General features: G+C 39.5%; 2 protein-coding genes across 17 annotated transcripts in view; one reads left to right on the top strand and one right to left on the bottom strand.

Annotated features, from left to right (window-relative positions):
* The window catches only part of BCAS3 (BCAS3 microtubule associated cell migration factor), a 718,021-nt gene that overhangs the window by 653,092 nt on the left and 45,666 nt on the right, over nucleotides 1–19,263 (bottom strand). The window lies entirely within an intron of this gene.
* On the top strand, nucleotides 14,733–15,201 carry LOC737022 (large ribosomal subunit protein eL42-like). Its single transcript, XM_009433001.5, has one exon. It carries the CDS (start codon nucleotides 14,808–14,810, stop codon nucleotides 15,123–15,125), a length of 318 nt encoding a protein of 105 aa, XP_009431276.3. The 5' UTR covers nucleotides 14,733–14,807; the 3' UTR covers nucleotides 15,126–15,201.

Here is a 19,263-nt window from a genome sequence, read left to right as displayed (position 1 = left end):
AAATTTATTTCAGTATTCCTAATTGCTTCTCTGTGATATTCACCTTCTTCTTGGAACCAGCTATAATAACATCCCAAATCCCTAATCAATGAGTTAAAAAAAATGCAGGATATCTGTCCCTTATATAGTTGTATGAGATCACTGTTTTACCATTTTGAAAACAACATAATAAAGAATATTGATATAAACATTCTCACAAATGTCTTTTAGTAAACATGTATATGTATTTCTCTTGGATATATATCTAGTAGAGTAACTACTTCTGTATATTAGGGCAGGCACATGTGTATCTTTTGTAGATTTAATTTTCCAATGTGATTGTACCAATTTACACTTCCATCAGCAACGTAAAAGAGTTCTATCTGCTCCACATCCTAGCCAATATTTAGTGTCAGCCATTCTGGTAGGTGTCCAAAAATTATGGATTTAAATCAATAGATGCATGGTAACTGAAATGCATAAATCAGTCTCCAATGGATATGTAATGCTGCCTCAAATTAAATATATAAATAATTAGTCTTTATTATAATGGCCCTCCACGAGGGCAGATGATGTAAGACTTTTGTCCTGAAGGACAATAGATAGGTATGATAGTACAGGATATTAATGAGATTCAAGGACTCGATTAAGCAGCTCTTGGAATAAGTAGAGTTTTTTTGTACATAATGAAATTCATATCTTAATTCCAAATACAATAATGACCAATCCTTCCCTCAAACTAAGGTGCAATGATTAGGTTCTAGCAACACAATGTCCTTCGAAGCTGAAATACACTGATTTGTGAACATTCAGACTTTCAGTTTCCAGGCCAACACATGCAGCTCAGAATACTTCACTTAGATCTGACAACAGGTAAAAAGCTGAACAGCTCTTCTTACATCCGTCAGAAAAATGACGTCATAGAGCAAACTGCTGCCCCCAAAATTGGAGAGACAAACAGGCTGATACAGAGAATCACAATTTACCAGGGCAGAAATCCACAAGCGAGAACCTCAGGACTCAGTACCAAGGTAGGAACACCTAAACTGTGATTGACAAATTTCTAGAGGCTCAATGTGGACAAGACATTGTAAAATGTAATAATTAAAAATTGTAAAAAGTAAAAATTCCAGGGGAACCCAGACCTAGGGGCCCTCACACTGATGTGTTTTAACTCCAGGAGCTCCACCAGGCTCTAACAGCCAATACTGAATAAAAATCCCCTCGAGCCTCTGGCAGTGGGTGTGAAAATGGAACCATCTTGAAATATGCCAGACCAGATCATTCTGTTCTTAACAAAGCCTGGCCTCAACAGAAACTACTTTATGAGAGCCTAACTTGCTGGGGTTATATCAGAGCTTAACCTACCTGGGGAAAGGTAAATACCCAAATCCAATCTCCTCTTACCTTCCTGTCTCACTTGAGGATGTTAAAAAACACACCACACACACTCAAAAAAATAATGAGAAACAAAGGACTAAAACTTACCCACAGGACTGTAGAATGGTTTCCCTCCCCACACACCGCCACTCAATTACTAACGTCCCATTTACCATAGTTCCTTTTACCCAATACATCATATCCTCCCTTTTTTTCTTTTCTTTTTTTTTTTTTTTTTTTTGAGACAGGGTCTCACCCTGTCACCCAGGCTGGAGTGTAGTACCATGATCTCGGCTCACTGCTGCCTCGGCCCCCCTGGGCTCAAGTGATTCTCCCACCTCAGCCTCTCAAGTAGCTGGGACTACAGGTGCCCACCACCATGCCCAGCTGAATTTTTTTGTATGTTTTTGTAGAGACAAGGTTTCACCATATTGCCCAGGCTAGTCTTGAACTCCTGGCCTCAGTGATCCACCCGCCTCACTCTCCCAAACTGCTGGGATTACAGGTGTGAGCCACCACACATGGACCATATCTTCCTTTTAACAAAAAATTAGAAAGCATACTAAAAGGCAAACAATACAATCTGAAGAGACTCAACAAGCATCAGAACCAGAATCAGAACTGGTAAGCTCAGAGAACAGCATGAGGGATAAATGCCCCAAAAAACCCTACACCAAGGCATACCATTTTCAAATTTCAAACAAATCAAAGATAAAGAAAAAATCTTGAAAGAAGCCAAAGGAAAAATTATCTACTTGTAGAAGAGAAAGGATAAGAATTACATTGCCTTTTCCTCATAAACGATGCAAGCAAGAAGAGAGTGAAGCACTTAGAGTGTTGTGTGAAAGAAAAAAAAAAAAAAAAACAGCAACCTCTAATTCTGTATCCTGAAAACTCATCCTTCAAAAACAAAAGACAAAAACTTTCTTGGACAAACAGGAACCGAGGGAATTTGTTGCTGGTAGACCTGCCTTGCAAGAAATGTTAAAAGAAGTTCTACAGGGAAAAAGGTAACAATATAGGTCAGAAACTCAGATTTACATAAGGAAATAAAAACAACAGAGAAGAATAAGTGAAGGTAAAATAAAACTTATTTTTCTTTCCTTTTTTTTCAGACAGAGTTTTGCTCTTGTCGCCCAGGCTGGAGTACAATGGCGTGATCTCAGCTCACTGCAACCTCTGCCTCCTGAATTCAAGCAATTCTCCTGCCTCAGCCTCCCAAGTAGCAGGTATTACAGGTGCCTGCCCCTACACCTGGCTAATTTTCGTAGTTTTAGTAGAGACAGGGTTTCACCACATTGACCAGGCTGGTCTTGATCTCCTGACCTCAGGTGATCCACCTGCCTCAGCCTCCCAAAGTGCTGGGATTACAGGCATGAGCCACTGCGCCTGACCCAAAACTTATTTTTCTTACTGATTTTTTTACAGATAATAGTTTGTTCAAAATAATAGCAATAACGTACTCAATTATGTATGTGTATGTATATATGTGTGGTATTGTGTGTGTATATATATGCACTTATGCATATGTGAAGTAAATGACAGCAATGATACAAGAAACAAGAGAGAATTATGAATAGTTTGTTAATATTAGGTATTGCACTACCCATGAAGCAGTATAGTGTTATTTGAAAGTGGACATGCATTGGTTATAAATGTATTTTGCAAACTCCAGGACAATCACTAAAAGAAGTTTAAAATGTAGTAAAAATGATATGCTAAGAAAGGTAAGAAACAACATCATATAAAATGCTCAAACTAAAAAAGCAGCAAAAGTATGAAAGATAAAAAAAGAAAAAAACAAAGCAACAATAAAAAAAATAAAATTTGCCAGTCATGATGGCTTGCTACATGGAAGGCTGAGGCAGGAGGATCATTTAAGCCCAGGAGTTCGAGGCTACAGTGAGCTGTGTTCATGCCACTGCACTGCAGCCCGGGCAGAAGACCAAGCCCCTTTCACAAGAAAAAACTTTAAAAAATACAAAAAAATAAAAACAAGGGCAACAAATATGGTAGTTATTTATCCATCTATATCAATAATCACGTTAAACATCAATGGTCTAAATATGTCAAACAACAGAGATTGTGAAAACGGATTAAAACACAAGATCCAACTGTATGTTGTATAGAAGAAATTCACTTTAAATATAAAGACAGGGATTAAAAGTAACAGGATGTAGGAAGATATACCATGCTAACACTAATCAAAAGAAGGCAACCACAGCTGTATTAACTTCAGACAGAGCAGATTTCAAGGCAAAGAAACTTGTCAGGGAAAAAGGGGGATATTACATAATGATAAAGGGGTCAATACCCCAAGAAGACTTAATCGGTGCTTACTACATATGTGCTTAACAACACAGCACCAAAATACATGAAGCAAAAATTGACAGAATTGCAAAGAGAAAGAGATGAATCCACTATTAGAGACTCTAACACCCCTCTATCTGAAACGAACAGATCCAGCAGCCAGAAAAGCACAAAAGGACATAGTTGAACTCAACAGCACCATCAGTCAACTGGATATAACTGACATCTATAAACTACTTCTTACAACAGTAGCCCAATAAACATTCTTCAGGCAGACATGGAACATTCACTAAGATAGGGCATCTTCTGGACCACAAAACACACCTTAACAAATTTAAAAGAACAGGCTGGGCACAGTGGCTCACGCCTGTAATCCCAGCACTTTGGGAGGCCAACAAGCAGATCACCTGAGATCAGGAGTTTGAGACCAGCCTGGCCAACATGGTGAAACCCCATCTCTACTAAAAATGCAAAAAGTAGCCGGGTGTGGTGGCACATGCCTGTAATCCCAGCTACTTGGGAGGCTGAGGCAGGAGAATCGCTTGAACCGAAGAGGCAAGGGTTGTAGTGAGCCAAGATTGCACCACTGCACTCCAGCCCGGGCAACAAGAGTGAGACTCCATCTCAAAAAATAATAATAATAATAATAAAATAAATAAAAAATAAAAGAACAGAAATCATTCAATGACCACAATAGAATTATTAAGGTAGAAATTAAAAATAGAAAGCTGGAAAATAACCAAATATTTGAAGATTAAACAACATAATTCTAAATAGCACATAGGTCAAAGAAGAAAGCTCCAGAGAAATGTTTAAACATGTTTAACTAATGAAAATGAAAATACAACTTAAGAAAATTTGTGAAATGCAGTGAAAGCAGTGCATAGAGGGAAATCTGTAGCACTGACTGAATATATTATAAAACAAGAAAGTTCTAAAATTAAAAATCTAACCTTCCACCTTAAAGAAAACTAGAAAAAGAAGAGCAAATTGAATCCAAAGTAAGTGGAAGAAAATAAATAATATAAAATAGAGCAGAAATCAATGAAATTGAAAACAGAAAATCAATAGAGAAGATCAATGAAACCAAAAGCTGGTTCTTTGAAATGATGAATAAAATTAAGACTCTAGCCAAGCTAATTGAAAAAAAAACAGAGAAGGCACAAACTACTAATATTAGAAATGAAAGAGGGGAGTCTGGGCTCAGTGGCTCACGTCTGTAATACCAGCATTTTGGGAGGCCGAGGCAGGTGAATCATCTGAGGTCAGGAGTTCAAGACCAGCCTGGCCAAAATGGTGAAACCCTGTCTCTACTAAAAATACAAAAATTAGCCAGGCGTGGTGGTGCATGCGTGCAATCCCAGCTACTCAGGAGTCTGAGGCAAGAGAACCGCTTGAACCTGGGAGGCAGCGGTTGCAGTGAGACAAGATCGCGCCATTGCACTCCAGCCTCAGCAACAGAGCAAGACTCGGTCTCAAAAATAGGAAGGAAGGAAGGAAGGAAGGAAGGGAGGAAGGGAGGAAGGGAGGAAGGGAGGAAGGGAGGAAGGGAGGAAGGGAGGAAGGGAGGAAGGGAGGAAGGGAGGAAGGGAGGAAGGGAGGAAGGAAGGGAGGGAGGGAGGGAGGGAAGGAAAAGAGGGGAGATCACTGAAGATCCCATGGACATTAAAAGGATAATAAAGGAACATTACGAACAACTCTATGCCCACAAGTTTGATAACCTAGATGAAATGGACCAACCCCTTGAAAGACACAATCTGCCAAAACTCACACAACAATAAATAGACAACCTGAATAGGTCTACACCTATTAAAGAAATTGACTCAGTAATTAATAACCTTCCAAAATAGAAAGCACCCAGGACCAGATGAATTCACTGGTGGATTTTACCATACATTTAAGAAAGAAATAATACCAATTCTTTATCATTCTCTTTGGAAGACAGAAGCATAGAGAATGCTTCCTAAATCATTTTAGGAGGCCAGTATTACTCTAACACCAGAACCACAAAAAAGACGTTAGGCTGTGTGTGGTGGCTCACTCCTGTAATCCCAGCACTTTGGGAGGCTGAGGTTGGTGGATCACTTGAAGCCAGGAGTTTGAGACCAGCCTGGCCAACATGGAGAAACACCGTCTCTACTAAAAATACAAAAAAATTAGCTGGGCATGGTGGTACACGCCTGTAAGAAAAAAAAAGACATTACAAGAAAACCACAGATCAATATCTCTCATGAACATAGATGTGAAAATCCTCAACAAAATACTAGCAAATCAAACCCAACAATGTATAATAAGAATTATAGGCTGGGCACAGTGGCTCACACCTGTAATCCAAGCACTTTGGGAGGCAAAGGCAGGAGGATCACTTGAGTCCAGGAGTTTGAGGTTAACAGTGAGCTATGATTGCACCACTGCACTCCAGCCTGGGTGACGAAGTGAGACCCTGTCTCTGAAAATAAAATAAAGAACCAAGTGGAATTCACACCAGGTATGCAAAGCTGGTTCAACATTCAAAAAATGTTGAATGGCTCACTTAATGTAATAGCTCACTTACACTCACTTAATGGCTCACTTAACATAAGCCATCACATCAATAAGCTACATGGTAAAAATCACATGGTCAAATAATAGATGCAGAAAAAGTATATGACAAAATCCAACACCTATTTATGAAGAAAAAGAAAAAAACTCCTCAGAAACTAGGAATAGAAGGGAACTTCCTCAACCTGATTAAAGAACATCTACAAAAAAAGTCCAGCTAACATCACTTAACCTGTAATCCCAGCACTTCAGGAAGTAGAGGTGAGTGGATCGCTTGAACCCAGGCGTTTGAGACAAGCCTAGGCAACATGGCGAAACCCTGTCTCTATAAAAAACACAAAAATTAGTGCTGCATGGTGGCATGCACCTGTGGTCCCAGCTACTCAGGAGGCTGAGTTGGGAGGATCACCTGAGCTCAGAAAGCAGGGGTTGTAGTGAGCTGAGATCATGCCACTGCACTCAAGCCTGGGTGACAGAGTGAGACCCTGTCTCAAAAATAAAATAAAATACAATAAAATAATAAATAAAATAAAATAAAAAATCATACTGAATGATGAGAAACTCAAAGCAGTTCCACTAAGATCAGGAACAAGGTAAGGATGTCCCCTCTCGCCAGGTTTTTTAACATGACCCTAGCTAATACAGTAAGACAAGAAAAGGAAATAAAAGGTATAAAAATGGGAAAGAAAGAAAGAAAACTGGCTTTGTTCACAGAAGACATGATCATCTATGTATAAAATACAAATGATTCACAAAAAACTGGAATTGATAAGCAATTACAGCAAGGTTGCAGGATACAAGGTTAATACGCAAAAGTCACTTTCTTATATACAAGCATTAAACAAGTGGAATTTGAAATTTAAAAAGACATTACCATGTACATTAGTGCCACCAAAAATGAAATACGTAGGTATAAATCTAATAAAATATGTATGCAATCTATATGAGGAAAACTATAGAACTGATGAAACATATCAAAAAAGAACTAAATAAATGAAGAGACATTCCATATTCATGGATAGGAAGACTCAATATTGTCAAGATGTCAGTTCTTTCCAACTTAATGTATACATTCAATGTAATCCCAATCAAAATCAAAGCAAGTTATTCTGTAGCTATCAACAAATCAATTCTAAAGTTTCTATGGAGAGGTAAAAAATTCAGAATAGCCAACTAAATACGAAGGAGAAAGCAAAGTCAGAACACTGATGCTATCTGATTTCAAGACTTACTTTAAAGCTACAGTAACCAAAACAGTGTAGTATTGGTGAAAGACTAGATAATAAGATCAATGGGACAGAACAAAGAGTTCATAGACCCACATAAATACAGTCAATTGATCTTTGACATAATAGCACAGATAATACAATGGAGCCAAGATAGTCTTTTCAACAAATAGTGCTGAAAAAACTGGACACCCACATGCAATAAAATGAATGTAGACACAGACCTTACACCCTTCACAAAAATTAACTCCAAATGGATTACAGATCTAAATGTGAAACACGAAAGTCTAAAACTCAAAAAATAATATAGGAGTCTGGGCACAGTGGTTCACACCTGTAATCCCAGCACTTTGGGAGGCTGAAGTGGGAGGACTGCTTGAGGCCAAGAGTTCAAGACCAGCCTGGGCAACACAGCAAGACTCCATCTCTACTAAAAATCTAAAAATTAACTGGGTGTGGTAGTGTGCACCTGTCGCCCTAGCTACTCAGGAAGCTGAAGCAGGAGGATCACTTGAGCCCACAATTTAAAGCTGTAGTGAGCTAGGATCGCATTACTGGGTAATAGAAGCCTGGGTAGTAAAGCAAAACTCTAGCCTGGGGATTAGAGCAAGACTTTGTCTCTCAAACTAAATAAATAACAGGAGAAAACCTAGATGATACTGGGTATAGTGATGATTTTTTTGATACACCAATAGCACCATCCATGTAAGAAAAAAATAAGCTAGACTTGGTTAAAATTTAAAACTTCTACACTCCAAAAGACATTGTCAAGAGCATAAGCCAAGCCATAAACTGAGAAAACATTTGCAAAAGACACATCTGATAAAGTACTGTTATCTAAAATATACAAAGAACTTTTAAAACTCAACAATAAGAAAACAATCTGATTTTTTTTGAGACAAGGTCTGGATCTGTCACCCAGGCTGGAGTGCAGTGGCGTGATCAATGCTCACTACAGCCTCAACTTCCTGGGCTCAAGCATTTCTCCCACCTCAGCCTCCCAAGAAGCTGGGACCACGGGTACATGCCACCATGCCCAGCTAACTTTTTAAAAATTTTTTTGTAGAGACGGGGGTCTCACAAAGTTGCCCAGGCTGGTCTCGAACTCCTGGGCTCAAGCAATCATCTCACCTCAGTCTCTTAGAAGTGCTAGGATTATAGACGTCAGCTACCACACCCAACCAAACATCCAGTATTTAAAATTGGCCACTAGACATGGAAGATCATAGGAAAAGAATGCCTCATGTTTATCTCCAGTGCATTTTGCCTTTCTGTCAAAAATATCTTTCATGTCAAGAGTCTTCTGAATTAGTAACTGCTCTAATTTCACCTGGGAAGAGAGGGAGCAAGAGCAGCCAATACCTGAGACCCCAGACATTTTGGTCTTATTCCAAAAATCATGTCCTATCACAACAATGCAAAATATGAAAAATACACCAGATTATCTGTTACAAATTTTACAAATCAACAAAATCAATGATTCTAACAGTTTAGTAGAAAAGAAAATGGACTGTGCTTATTAGCTATATAAATTTACTAAATCTGAGTTTTGTTTTAAAATAAGGTTAATAACATATTTATCTAACCAGGCAACAATATATAAATTTTATATTTGTTAAATGTATAATTGTATATTTGATAGTATATAATAATTGGCACTCAATAAATGATAGTTAATCCAAAGAGATGCTTGTTGAATGAATAAATTGATGAATGAATGATTCAGTCTATATTGGTCTCACTATTCTACCTTAATGTTATTTAGCATAATATACCTTAGCTCTCCTGATCTCAAGTCGTGCTATTAATATTTAATACGTAGAAATTTATTAAAATACCATATTGAAGAATACATTTTGGTACAGCTCAGTGCTCAGGTCTTTTTTATTTATTTATTTATTTATTTATTTTTGAGACGATGTCTCGCTCTGTCGCCAGGCTGGAGTGCAATGGTGCGATCTTGGCTCACTGCAACCTCCGCCTCCCAGGTTCAAGCGATTCTCCTGCCTCAGCCTCCTGAGTAGCTGGGACTACAGGTGCGCACCACCATGCCCAGCTAATTTTTGTATTTTTAGTAGACACGGGGTTTCACCATGTTGGCCAGGATGGTCTTGATCTCTTGACCTCGTGATCTGCCCGCCTCAGCCTCCCAAAGTGCTGGGATTACAGGTGTGAGCCACCACACCCAGCCCCGTTCTTGAACTCACTAATACATTACTTCCTATGATTTATAGCCTTGGAGAAAAGAACTACTACCAAGGTGGTAAGCAGCATCTTGTCTATGTAGCAGGTTTTATCACACTAGTCTTCATAATCCCATCCAAGATCAACCCAGTCTCCACCCTCGCATCTCCACGCAGCATCTTGTCTATGTAGCAGGTTTTATCTCACTAGTCTTCATAATCTCATCCAAGATCAAGCCAGTCTCCACCCTCCCTAAGTTTTATCTATTTATATGTTTTTACTTGCAACTTGTTTTCCTTGCTACCAGCGATCTAAAAATAGCCCATTTAAACATATAAATGCAGAGTTACCAATCTTATCTAATTGTTTCACATGTACTAACCATATGGACACAAATGAAGATCAGTAGTTAAAAAGATCAGTAGTTTAAAAAGCTAAAAAGTAACACCAATACAATCCTATTGGGGAGAAAAAGTTAATCTAAGGACTTTAGTTATTAATAATGTGTCAATACAAGCTCATCAATTGTACTAAATGTACTATACTAATGCAAATGTTAATAGTTGAAAATAGGAGGGCTGGCCGGGCGCGGTGGCTCACACCTATAATCCCAGCACTTTGGGAGGCTGAGGCTGGTGGATCACCTGAGGTTAAGAGTTTGAGACCAGCCTGGACAACATCGCGAAACCCCATCTCTACTAAAAATACAAAAATTAGCAGTGGTAGCAAGCACCTATAATCCCAGCTACTTGGGAGGCTGAGACGGGAGAATTGCTTGAACCTGGAAGGCGGTGGTTGCAGTGAGCCGAGATCATGCCACTGCACTCCAGCCTGGGCGACAAAATGAGACTCTGCCTCAAAAAAAAAAAAAAAAAAAAAAAAAAAATAGGAGGGTGATAAGCGGATACATGAGAGGTCTCTGTATTTTCACCTCAATTTTCTGTAAACCTAAAACTACTCAAACAAATAAAGCCTATTAATTTAAACATATATAGAAAATGTTAAAATCCCACAAATAAATGTTAATCTTCCATAATAGGAAGAAAAAAAATCAAGGATAAAAGGTAAAAATATACAGATTAGAGAAAGAAAGTCTTCTACTTCTACTAAGGAATTCAGTTCCTAAAGCAACAAAAACACCTCACGTAACCCATTTAAATATATACATTAAGGCCAGGATGCCTGTAATCCCAGCACTTTGGGAGGGTGAGGTGGGCAGATCACCTGAGGTCAGGAGTTTGAGACCAGCCTGGCCAACATGGCGAAACCCTATCTCTACTAAAAATACAAAAATTAGCTGGGCGTGATGGCGCACACCTGTAATCCCAGCTACTTAAGAGGCTGAGGCACGAGAATTACTTGAACTGGGAGGCAGAGGTTGCAGTGAGCCAAGATTATGCCACTGCACTCAAGCCTGGGCGACAAAGCAAGACTTTGTCTCAATAAATAAACAAACAAACAAGCAAACAAACACGTGTATAGTTATCAATTTGCTAATTACTTCACATGTACTAATCATACAGATACAACTGGAAGGAATGAAGTTCCTTAAAAAGATTTATTCATTATAGTTTTTTTAACTTAAAAATTAATAACAATAATTTACTTTTAATTAGGGAGAAATTGTAAAAACATAAAGGAGAATGTGGGAGGCATGGCAGGTATCATCTTATACTAAGGAATTCAGTTAAGAAGCAACAAAAAGAACTCACCTAGCTACATGAGTGGCCACAGTAACTACAGAGCCAGCTCTACTGAAAGCTGACAGTCTCTCCCTCAAAACACCCTGTAAGCCAATTTGATAATATATTTTCATTTTATAGATAAGGAAACAAAGAAAAAGGCTGCCAAAAATAACCAGCCCAAACAGGCATCAGAATCTCCTATAAATACACTATATTCAAAATAGTTCTTAAACTCAGGCCTTTTTTTCTCTAACAAGTCACTGTTAGTGTATTATTTTATTTTTTACAGCTCTGCCTCCACAATTTTAAAAACTTAAGATAGCATAGTTTGAGGAAAGTTTTCCTAATAGTAAAGAGTAGTCCTTTTGAAAGCTCCTAAAATTAGGAGGAAGAGGGGAACAAGTTTTTTGTTTTGTTTTGTTTTTTGCCTGCCTAACCACAAATGATTCAGTTCATATCAGAGTGGCAGTATCTCTGTAACCTACTGTGTATACCATCAAGAAAAAAAATGCAAGCCACAAAAATCGCCTAAAATGCATATTTGTGAGGACTAACAACTTATAGAACAGATATTTGCTGACCACATAAAGAAAACAGCAACCTGGTCTGTATTTTGGTCTTGACACTAAATTCATAATACAAAACTTCAGGCAGGCAGGAAGTAAATTTCAAGAACAATACGAAAACCACAGAACACAAATAATGAATGGAACTTGTAATCATATTTTCATACTTCCAGATTTTTACACACATAGAAAGGAGTGTTTTAAGGCAACTTTAACCTTTCCCCTTCAGACTGATTTTCTAAAGGAAGATCAAAGAAAAGCCGTTTGAACTCACATGTTCCTTCAGTTATGCAACACTGATTTAGACATTATACTTCAAAACTCTAGCCATTACTTCAGCATGCACCAATCCAAATATCATTCCAGTCCTTTGAAGCCGCCTTAATGGTATCTTCCATTTGCAACTAACACTTTGGTAGTCAAAAGATCTTACTCAGGGTAGATGTTAATGTAAAACCACTCAGACTACACTGACACACACGCCTGGAGGCAGACGAGAAGGTGTTCAGAAGTCAATGTAACACCATTATAGAGAGTGTCGGCCTAGCGGCTGTCATAAACACTTCATAATCACTCAGACATACAAACTGGATTCTCTTTATTATTTTATTACAAGCTGATAGGTGTTCAATTGAAAAGTGAAGAGAGAAAGCAGTGCAACAGATAAACCAATTTTGGTTCATCGCCTCTTTCCACTTTTAAAAGACTGAATTTGTTACATTTTAATGGTATTGTAAACCTATCTTGATTTAACCCATTGATTAAAGAAGATAGATTTGCAATAGATAATTAACCAAGGAGAAACTGTTTATATTAAATAGAAGTCTAAAAGTTTTTTCCATAAAATAGCTATCATATTAACTTGTAAGATTAACAAGATGATTTTTTTTAATGACTGACATCATCAATGTAAGTAGTAAGTGGAACAACTGTAACTCCCAGATACTGCAAATGGAAATATACAACAATACAGCCTATTTGGAAAATGCTTCGGCAATTTCTTTTTGTTTTGGAGGTGGTGGGGCCACAATTTCTAATAGTTAAACATATGCCACCTACCCTGTGACTAAGCAATTTCACTAGGTATCTTAAAAAAAAAAAAAAAAAAAGAGTCCACATATCTACAAGAATGTTCACAGACACTTTATTCATTATAGGCAAAGGCCAGAAACACAAAGCCCATCAAAAAGAAAATAACTAAACAGATTATGGTATATTTAAATAGTGAAATAAAACACAATAATAAAAACAAAAAATGCAAACTACCATGATATAGCAACAACACAGATGAATCTAAAAAGTATATTTAGCAAAAGAGAACAGATGCAAAAGAGTACATACTGTGTGCCTCTGTTTATATGAAGTTCAATGCATGCAAAACTAATATGGGGTCAGAATAGTGATTATCTTATCCTGGAAGGAGGAGAAATATTGACTGGAAAATCTTATGAGTACAAAAATGTTCTACATTTTCTCCCCAATGGTGGTTTCATGTACTTGTGTATACACACAAGCATGCTTACAGACATACATAAACACACATATATACAAACACATATACACAAGTAAAAATCACCAAAATATAGACCTGAGATTTGTGCATTTCAGAGTATGTATATTATCTTTATTTTTAAAAAGATATTATTGGGTGTGGTGGCTCATGCCTGTAATCCCAACACTTTGGGAAGCTGAGGCGGTAGATTGCTTGAGGTCAGGAGTCCGAGACCAGCCTGACCAACATGGTGAAACCCCGTCTCTACTAAAAGTACAAAAATTAGCTGGGCATGGCGGCGGGCACCTGTAATCCCAGCTACTTGGGAGGCTGAGGCAGGAGAATCACTTGAACCCAGGAGGTGGAGGTTGCAGTGAGCCAAGATCACCCCACTGTACTCCAGCCTAGGCGACAAAGTGAGACTCCATCTCAAAAATAAAATAAAATAAAATAAAAATAAAAAGATATCTGTCATAAACAAATTGTGGTATTCCATATAATGAAATATTATTCAGCATCTGAATAAGCTATCAAGTCATGAAAAGACATGAAAGAACCTTATATGCATATTACTAAGTCAAAGAAACCAATCTGAAATGGCTACCTACCATGCAGTGATTCCAACTAGGAAAAGGCAAAAGAATGGACATGATAAAAAGATCAGGGGTGCCCAGGGCTTATCAGGGACGGAGGGATGAATAGATAGAGAACAGAGGATGTGTAGGACAGTGAGAGTATTCTGTGTGATATTACAATGGTGGATACCTGTCATTATATTATCTGTCAAAACACATAGAAAGTATATCACCAAAAACCAGGCCGGGTACGGTGGCTCACACCTGTAATCCCAGCACTTTGGGAGGCCGAGGTGGGCAGATCACTTGAGGTCAGGAGTTCCAGAACAGCCTGGGTAACATGGCGAAACCCCATCTCTACAAAAAAATAGAAAAATTAGCCAGGCATGGTGGCATGCACCTGTAGTCCCAGCTACCCAGGAGGCTGAGGTGGGAGGATCACTTGAGCCTAGAAGGCAGAGGCTACAGTGAGCCGAGATCGCACCACTGTACTCCAGCATGGCCAACAGAGCAAGACCCTGTGTCAAAAAAAAAAAAAAAAGGAAAAAAGTATACCACCAAAAATGAAACCTACTGTAAGCTATGGACTGTGGGTAACAATAATATATCAATGTATGCTCATGGATTGTAACAATTTTACCACTGTGGTGCTGGGGGTGTTGACAGTTGGGGAGGTTGTGCACGATGTGGAGGCAGGAGGTATACGGGACCTCCGTATACTTTCTACTCAATTTTGCCGTGAACCTAAAACTGCCCTTAAAAATAAAGTCTGTTTTTTCCTTTCCTGTCAGGCGAGAGCTTTGCGAGGCGAGAGTCTCAGATGCCATTTCTCGTTTTCATCACATAGACAGAACAGCCCTGCTGCAAAGATGGTCAACGTACCTAAAACCCGAAGAACCTTCTGTAAGAAGTGTGGCAAGCATCAGCCTCACAAAGTGACACAGTGTAAGAGCAAGGATTCCTTGTATGCCCAGGGAAAGAGGCGCTATGATCGGAAGCAGAGTGGCTATGGTGGGCAGAGAAGGCCAATTTTCCTGAAGAAGGCTAAGACCACAAAGAAGACTGTGCTAAGGCCAGAATGTGTTGAGCCTAACTGCAGATCCAAGAGGATGCTGGTCATTCAGAGATGTAAGCATTTTGAACCGGGAGGAGATAAGAAGAGAAAGGGCCAAGAGATCCAGTTCTAAACTTTGGGATATTTTTCTTTTAATTTTGAAGAGAAAATGTTGAAGCCATAGAAAAATTACCTGAGAGAAAATAAATACAGTGATATGTTTAAAAAATAAATAAATAAAAAAATTTTTAAAGTCTGTTTTTTAAAAGGTATCTGTTAAAGAACTTGACCTAGTTAAATATAGCCCTTAATTTTTTCAAGTGTAAAATAAGACTAACGCTAACTAGTAAAATTGACAGGATAATAAATAATATATGCAATATGCCTAAAACAATGTATGGTGCATTCTGAATATTCCAGTTATAACCATTTTTTTTCATATTCTATGAAATTTTACTAGGCAGCACAAGTGTTAAAACTCCTCCCTCTTGGGCAGTAGCAGTGGCTCACGCCTGTAATTCCAGCACTCTGGGAGGCCGAGGCAGGCGGATCATGAGGTCAGGAGATCGAGACCATCCTAGCTAACATGGTGAAACCCCGTGTCTACTAAAAATACAAAAAATTAGCCTGGCATGGTGGCGGGCATCTGTAGTCCCAGCTACTCAGGAGGCTGAGGCAGGAGAATGGCGTGAACCTGCGAGGCGGAGCTTGCAGTGAGCCGAGATCGCACCACTGCACTCCAGCCTGGGCAATAGAGTGAGACCTGTCTCAAAAAAAAAAAAAAAAAAAAATCCTCCCTCTGGCTGGGCGCGGTGGCTCACGCCTGTAATCCCAGCACTTTGGGAGGCCAAGGCGGGCAGATCACCTGAGGTCAGGAGTTCGAGACCAGCCTGACCAACATGGAGAAACCCTGTCTCCACTAAAAATACAAAATTAGCCAAGAGTGGTGGTGCATGCCTGTAATCCCAGCTACTTGGGAGGCTAAGGCAGGAGAATCACTTGAACTCGGGAGGTGGAGACTGCAGTGAGCCGAGATCGCACCACTGCACTCCAGCCTGGGCGACAGAGTGAGACTCTGTCTCAAAAAAAAAAAAAAAAATCCTCCCTCTGGCCGGGAGCAGTGGCTCATGACTGTAATCCCAGCACTTTGGGAGGCCAAGGCGGTCTTATCACCTGAGGTCAGGAGTTCGAGACCAGCCTGACCAACATGGAGAAACCCTATCTCCACTAAAAATACAAAATTAGCCAAGTGTGGTGGTGCATGCCTGTAATCCCAGCTACTCAGGAGGCTGAGGCAGGAGAATCGCTTGAACTCAGGAGGTGGAGGCTGCAGTGAGCCGAGATCACACCATTGCACTCCAGGCTGGGCAACAAGAGCGAAACTCCGTCTCAAAAACAACAACAATGACAACAACAACAAAACTCCCTCAGGTCTGATCCTGGATTAAAAAACAAAAAGAAAAAAAAAACCCTCCCCCAGGCATCCTGTCATTCTTTGGGGGCTCTACAGCACTGTATTCATACCTCTATCCTAATACTGATCACACAGACCAAGGTTTTTCAACCTCAGCACTACTGATGTTTTGGACTGAACAATTCTTTGTTCGAGGAGTCTGTCCTGTATATTATAGGATGTGTAGCAGTATCTCTGGCTTCTACCTACCACGTGCCAGCAGCAATCCCCAATCATGACAATGAAAAAAAATAGCCAAATGGCCCCTTGGAGAACAAAATCATTCCTGGTTGGGAACCACTGACACAGACTGCAAATATTTAGTGACATTTCCCCCAAGTAGGAAATTATCTCCTCAAGACAGTGCTCACATCTTAGTTTATTTGCATCTCATAATACTTGTCAAGACAGTGCTCACATCTTAGTTTATTTGCATCTCATAATACTTGACATAGACCCGAACATTTCAGTGTGGCTGAATGGAAAAATTATGGTACTATTCTAATAAAAATATAGATGTTAGCAGGAAGGGCTAGAGTGGAAATAAAATAGATTTAAAGCAAAGAGCAAGAAATTGGGAAGTTTATTTTGGGACTTTCTCAGATTGAGTTTCTAGCATATTTAGAATTCAAAAGCAGACAATTAAACCAATGAAAAAATAGAGTATAAGAATTACTACAGATCTATGGTATTATTCCAATTAATTGGGTAAAGAATGGTCTTTTCAGGAAATGGTGCTGAATCAATTGAGTATCATTATTCTAAAAATAGAGATAAATAAGAAATAAGGCTTAGGCAGATGGACTGCTTTGGGCCAGGAGTTCAAGGCCAGCCTGCGTAACATAATGAGAGCCCCTCTCTACAAAAAAAAATTTTTTTAAGTAGCTGGGCATGGTGGCACATGCTTATAGTACTAGTTGCTCAGGAGTCTGAGGCAGGAAGATCACCTGAGCCCAGGACTTGAAGGCTGCAGTGAGCTATAATGGCACCACTGCACCCAGCCTGGGCAACAGAATGAGACTCTGTCTCTACAAAAAAGGAAAGGAAACAAAAAAGAAATAACCCTGACCCCATCTCATACCACACATATACAAAGCTGTTTTTTTTTTAAATGAATCTTAAACCTAAAGGTAAAAACAACAACCCACCAAAAGAAAATGATTTTTTTTTTTTTTTTAGATGAAGTCTCACTCTGTCGTCAGGCTAGAGTGCAGTGGCAATCTTGGCTCACTGCAACCTCCCACTCCTGGATTCAAACAATTCTCCTGCCTCAGCCTCCCAAGTAGCTGGGCTTACAGGCGCATTCCACCACACCCAGCTAATTTTTGTATTTTTAGTAGAGACGGGGTTTCACCGTGTTGGCCAAGATGGTCTCGAACTCCTGACCTCAGGTGATAAGACCGCCTCGGCCTCCCAAAGTGCTGGGATTACGGGCGTGAGCCACCGCATCCGGCCTTTTTTTTTTTTTTTTTGAGACAGTCTCACTCTGTCACCCAGGCTGGAGTGCAGTGGCGCGATCTCGGCTCACTGCAACCTGTGCCTCCTGGGTTCAAGCAATTCCCACACCTCAGCTACCCAAGTAGCTGGGATTACAGGCACACACCATCATGCCCAGCTAATTTTTGTATTTTCAGTAGCGAACGGTTTCACCATGTTGGCCAGGCTAGTCTTGAACTCCTGACCTCAAGGGGCCCACCTGCCTTGGCCTCTCAAAGTGCTGGGATTATAGTCATGAGCCACCACACCCAGCCTAGAAGAATATTTTCATGTCCTTAGAGCAAACAAAGATACAAAAATAATAACAGAGTAAAAGATAAAAAATCGGAACCAGGTTTTTTTTCATCAAAAGAAAATTTTAAGAAAGTGAAAAAGTAGGCCGGGCACGGTGGCTCATGCCTGTAATCTCAGCACTTTGGGAGGCCGAGGCAGGTGGATCACAAGATCAGGAGTTCAAGACCAGCCTGGCCAATATGGTGAAACCCCATCTCTACTAAAAATACAAAAAAAATTGGCCAGGCATGGTGGCGGGTGCCTGTAGTCCTAGCTACTCAGAAGGCTGAGGCAGGAGAATCACTTGAACCTGGGAGGCAGAGGTTGCAATGAGCCAAGATCGCACCACTGCACTCCAGCCTGGGCAACAGAGCGAGACTTCATCTCAAAAAAAAAGAAAGTGAAAAAGTAACAATAGCTATAAAGTAGACTATTGGGACAATGGATGAAATTTGAATATGAACAATAGTTTCCACAATACTACTGCATCAAATTTAAATGTCCTGGGCTTGATGACAGTGCTATGGCTATATATTTATTTGTAGGAAATTATACTAAATAATTTATGAAAACAGGCAAGGCACAATGGCTCATGTCTGTAATCCTAGCACTTTGGGAGGCCGAGGCGGCTGGATCACTTGAGGCCAGGAGTTTGAGAAGAGCCTGGCCAACATGCCAAAACCCCATCTCTACTAAAAATACAAAAAATTACCTCAGCGTGGTTGCGCATGCCTGTAGTCCCAGCTACTCAGGAGGCTGAGGCAGGAGAATTGCTTGAACTCGGGAGGCAGAGGTTGCAGTGGGCGAGATCACGCCACTGCACTCCAGCCTGGGCGACAGAGCAAGACTCCATTTCAAAAATAATAATAATAATTTATGGAAATTATGGTTCAGAAAATATATGCATAGATACAGAGACTGAGAGAATGACAAAGCAAATAAGGCAAAATCCGTAATTGGTGAATCTCCACAATGAGCAACAGGAATACCTTATATACATTATAAAATTTTCTGGAAGTTTGAAATTTATTGCAAAATAAAAAGCATT

This window comes from Pan troglodytes, chromosome 19 (assembly GCF_028858775.2).
Source record: "Pan troglodytes isolate AG18354 chromosome 19, NHGRI_mPanTro3-v2.0_pri, whole genome shotgun sequence".
NCBI classification, from domain to species: Eukaryota; Metazoa; Chordata; class Mammalia; order Primates; family Hominidae; genus Pan; species Pan troglodytes.
Note: the sequence above shows the minus strand (reverse complement) of the source record. Positions and strands in the feature narration are given on the sequence as shown.

Coding starts and splice junctions, on each gene's coding strand:
- LOC737022 (XM_009433001.5), top strand. CDS start 14,808: ATGGTCAACGTACCTAAAACCCGAAGAACCTTCTGTAAGAAGTGTGGC.